At 37.6% G+C, this 2,300-nt stretch overlaps 2 protein-coding genes across 4 annotated transcripts in view; one reads left to right on the top strand and one right to left on the bottom strand.

Annotated features, from left to right (window-relative positions):
* LOC106528553 (metalloproteinase inhibitor 2) overlaps positions 1–2,300 on the top strand; it is a 23,590-nt gene that overhangs the window by 11,323 nt on the left and 9,967 nt on the right. Inside the window, exons 2-4 of one of the 3 annotated variants that reach the window (XM_014023751.1) lie at positions 563–645; positions 717–813; positions 895–959. In XM_014023751.1, coding sequence (XP_013879205.1) covers positions 563–645; positions 717–813; positions 895–959 — 245 coding nt within the window. Of the gene's footprint in view, positions 1–562; positions 646–716; positions 814–894; positions 1,446–2,300 lie in introns of those variants that run through there. The other 2 variants (XM_014023750.1, XM_014023753.1) reach the window with 2 other exon arrangements.
* LOC106528551 (metalloproteinase inhibitor 2) overlaps positions 1–2,300 on the bottom strand; it is a gene marked incomplete in the record, with an annotated part of 22,741 nt that overhangs the window by 17,567 nt on the left and 2,874 nt on the right.

Genomic DNA, 2,300 nt, shown 5'->3' with positions numbered 1-2,300 from the left:
CAGTAAACATTAGTATTTCCAGAGACTGGTCTGGTGTAAACAGAAACTAAAACTAGTTGATTTTCTCTTTATGTGTCAGACATAGAGAGAGTTGCTAGATCAGAGAAATCAACAAACTAATTTTTCTGATCCAATGATCAGAGAAAAATCTAAAACATGCAGGAGATCGGCCTTCATAGGGCCGATCACCTCAGAAGGGGCGGAGCCTGTTAGCGGCAAAGGGGTATAAAACTCACTGCTCTGTTGAAAGAAGAGATCGTTTTAAATCTGATTTCTGGTTTTCTGCATTTGTCTTTGACAGCTGTCATCATTTTCATCATCTTTGAGTTTCCAAACATGACTCAGATAATGAAGAGTTGTTTCATCTCTCTGGCCATTCTGTTTCTTTGGCAAGTGGAGGCAGGAGCAGAAGCAGCACAGCTCTGCTTTTGTCCTTTTATGATGCCTCCCTTGGAGGCTCTCTGCAACTCAGAAGCTGGTAAGTTTAGTCAACTTTTTTTAATGGGGATGCTCTGATTGTGTGCTAAATCTCTCTGTTAATGAGAGGCTTATGTTTTTGTAGTAATACAGGCGTTTGTCATTGGAAAGAAGGAGGTTGACAGTGGAGCAATGAAAAGCATCAAATATAGCGTTCATGCCATCCAGGTATGGAATACAACGAACAATTTTTTTCCTCCGATGAGCTTTTCTTAGTACGCGTTTGTCTTTTGATTCAGGTGTTCAAAGGCCCTGTTGGGGGAATTGATGCTGTCTACTCCCCCTTGGGGTGTACAGCTTATTTGCAGACTGATTGGACACAGTATATTATCACAGGTAAACAATTTATGGTAAAATATTATTTACTCCATATTTAAGTCACATTTTCATTCCTGCTTCTGTGTTCTGTCRCTGTAGGTAGTCTGGAAGCTGATGGGACGGTGCACATCACATCCTGTAACTTCATAAAGCTGTGGGATGAGTTGAGTACAGCTGAGCTCAACCTGCTTAAAAACTATCAGAACAGGTGTAGATGAACATTGAAGATCTATATTGTTTCTGAGATGGTCTCAAATAAAAAATCAAAAGGTTATTTGACTTTTTTTCTTGTGCAAGAAACATGCAGTGTGTATGTAAGAGGAATATGATATATTGCAGGTTTTGTTTTAATAACTCTCCACTCTGCCATTTTGTTTTACTGACCACTCTTGAATAATGGCAAATGAAAATAAATTTATACAGCGTGTCTAGATATAGAATATGAAACTCTTAATGATATTGATAAAACATGTAGGTACGATTCTTGGCAGAGTCTTGGTTTATAGTAGTAGTGTTGAACAAAAGTGGCAAAGCATTGTGAAAATGTAGATATACACTTTAGTTTGCATATAAGGAGCTGCTGCTGAATGTTTCTTTGCATCCCAAGTGTAATTTGTTTTGATCCACTCATAAAAATTCCCTGAAATATGGTGAGAGTCTTGGTTTATATGAGTAGTGTTAAACAATAAGCAGCTGCTGCAGTGTATTCGGTTCTCTTTACCAGCAGGACTGAAGAGACAGCGTKTTACCTTAAGCGCTGTAATAAATGGGCACCAGGAAAGCGGGGGAGACWTAGGTTTCTGAATCAGGGGAAGGATCCACCGCAGTCCTCACCTCATGAAGTGGAGAGTAGTTAAGTCTTCTGCACAGTCCAGCTTCTTTTAAATGYGTCTTTAATGTACGCATACTAACCGAAACTTCGTGAATATTCCTGAGCATTTCCAGTATCACCTCGTATGTATGTCCTGACTCAAAATATTCTTGGATAGCAGYCGCYATGTTTGGATCAACGATAACATCTATATTTTCAAAAATGSGCTACAGGTGGAAAAACTTCCAGTTCAAGGGTCAAACAAGATCGTCGTCCAATCAGCGATGTCTCACTGGTACCTAACTCTTCCAGGTGCTGTAATGTAATGTGTTTTCTAAAATTTAATGTGTTTTCTGTAATGTAATGTGTTTTCTAAAATGTCGTGTTTTCTGAATTGTCGTGTTTTCTGAAATGTCGTTGTGTTTTCTGAAATGTCGTTGTGTTTTCTGAAATGTCGTGTTTTTTGAAATGTTGCATTTTTTGAAATTTTGTTCCGTTTTTTTTAAATTTTGTTGTGTTTAGTGATTTGTTGTTGTGGTTTGCACTTCAGGGCCACCGTAGTTTTTAGTTTGTGATCTCCATAATGATATTGTAGTGTTATACAACAGCATTTAAAGCCAATTTAATTTAATCTAATCAATTTATGTCATTAATTGCATTTAAAATCTAATTCTAGTTCAAAGAGAATAGCATG

The sequence above is a fragment of the Austrofundulus limnaeus genome, unplaced genomic scaffold (assembly GCF_001266775.1).
Source record: "Austrofundulus limnaeus strain Quisiro unplaced genomic scaffold, Austrofundulus_limnaeus-1.0 Scaffold389, whole genome shotgun sequence".
NCBI lineage: Eukaryota > Metazoa > Chordata > Actinopteri > Cyprinodontiformes > Rivulidae > Austrofundulus > Austrofundulus limnaeus.
The sequence above is the reverse complement of the archived record's forward strand: the minus strand, read 5'-3'. Positions and strand labels throughout refer to the sequence as shown.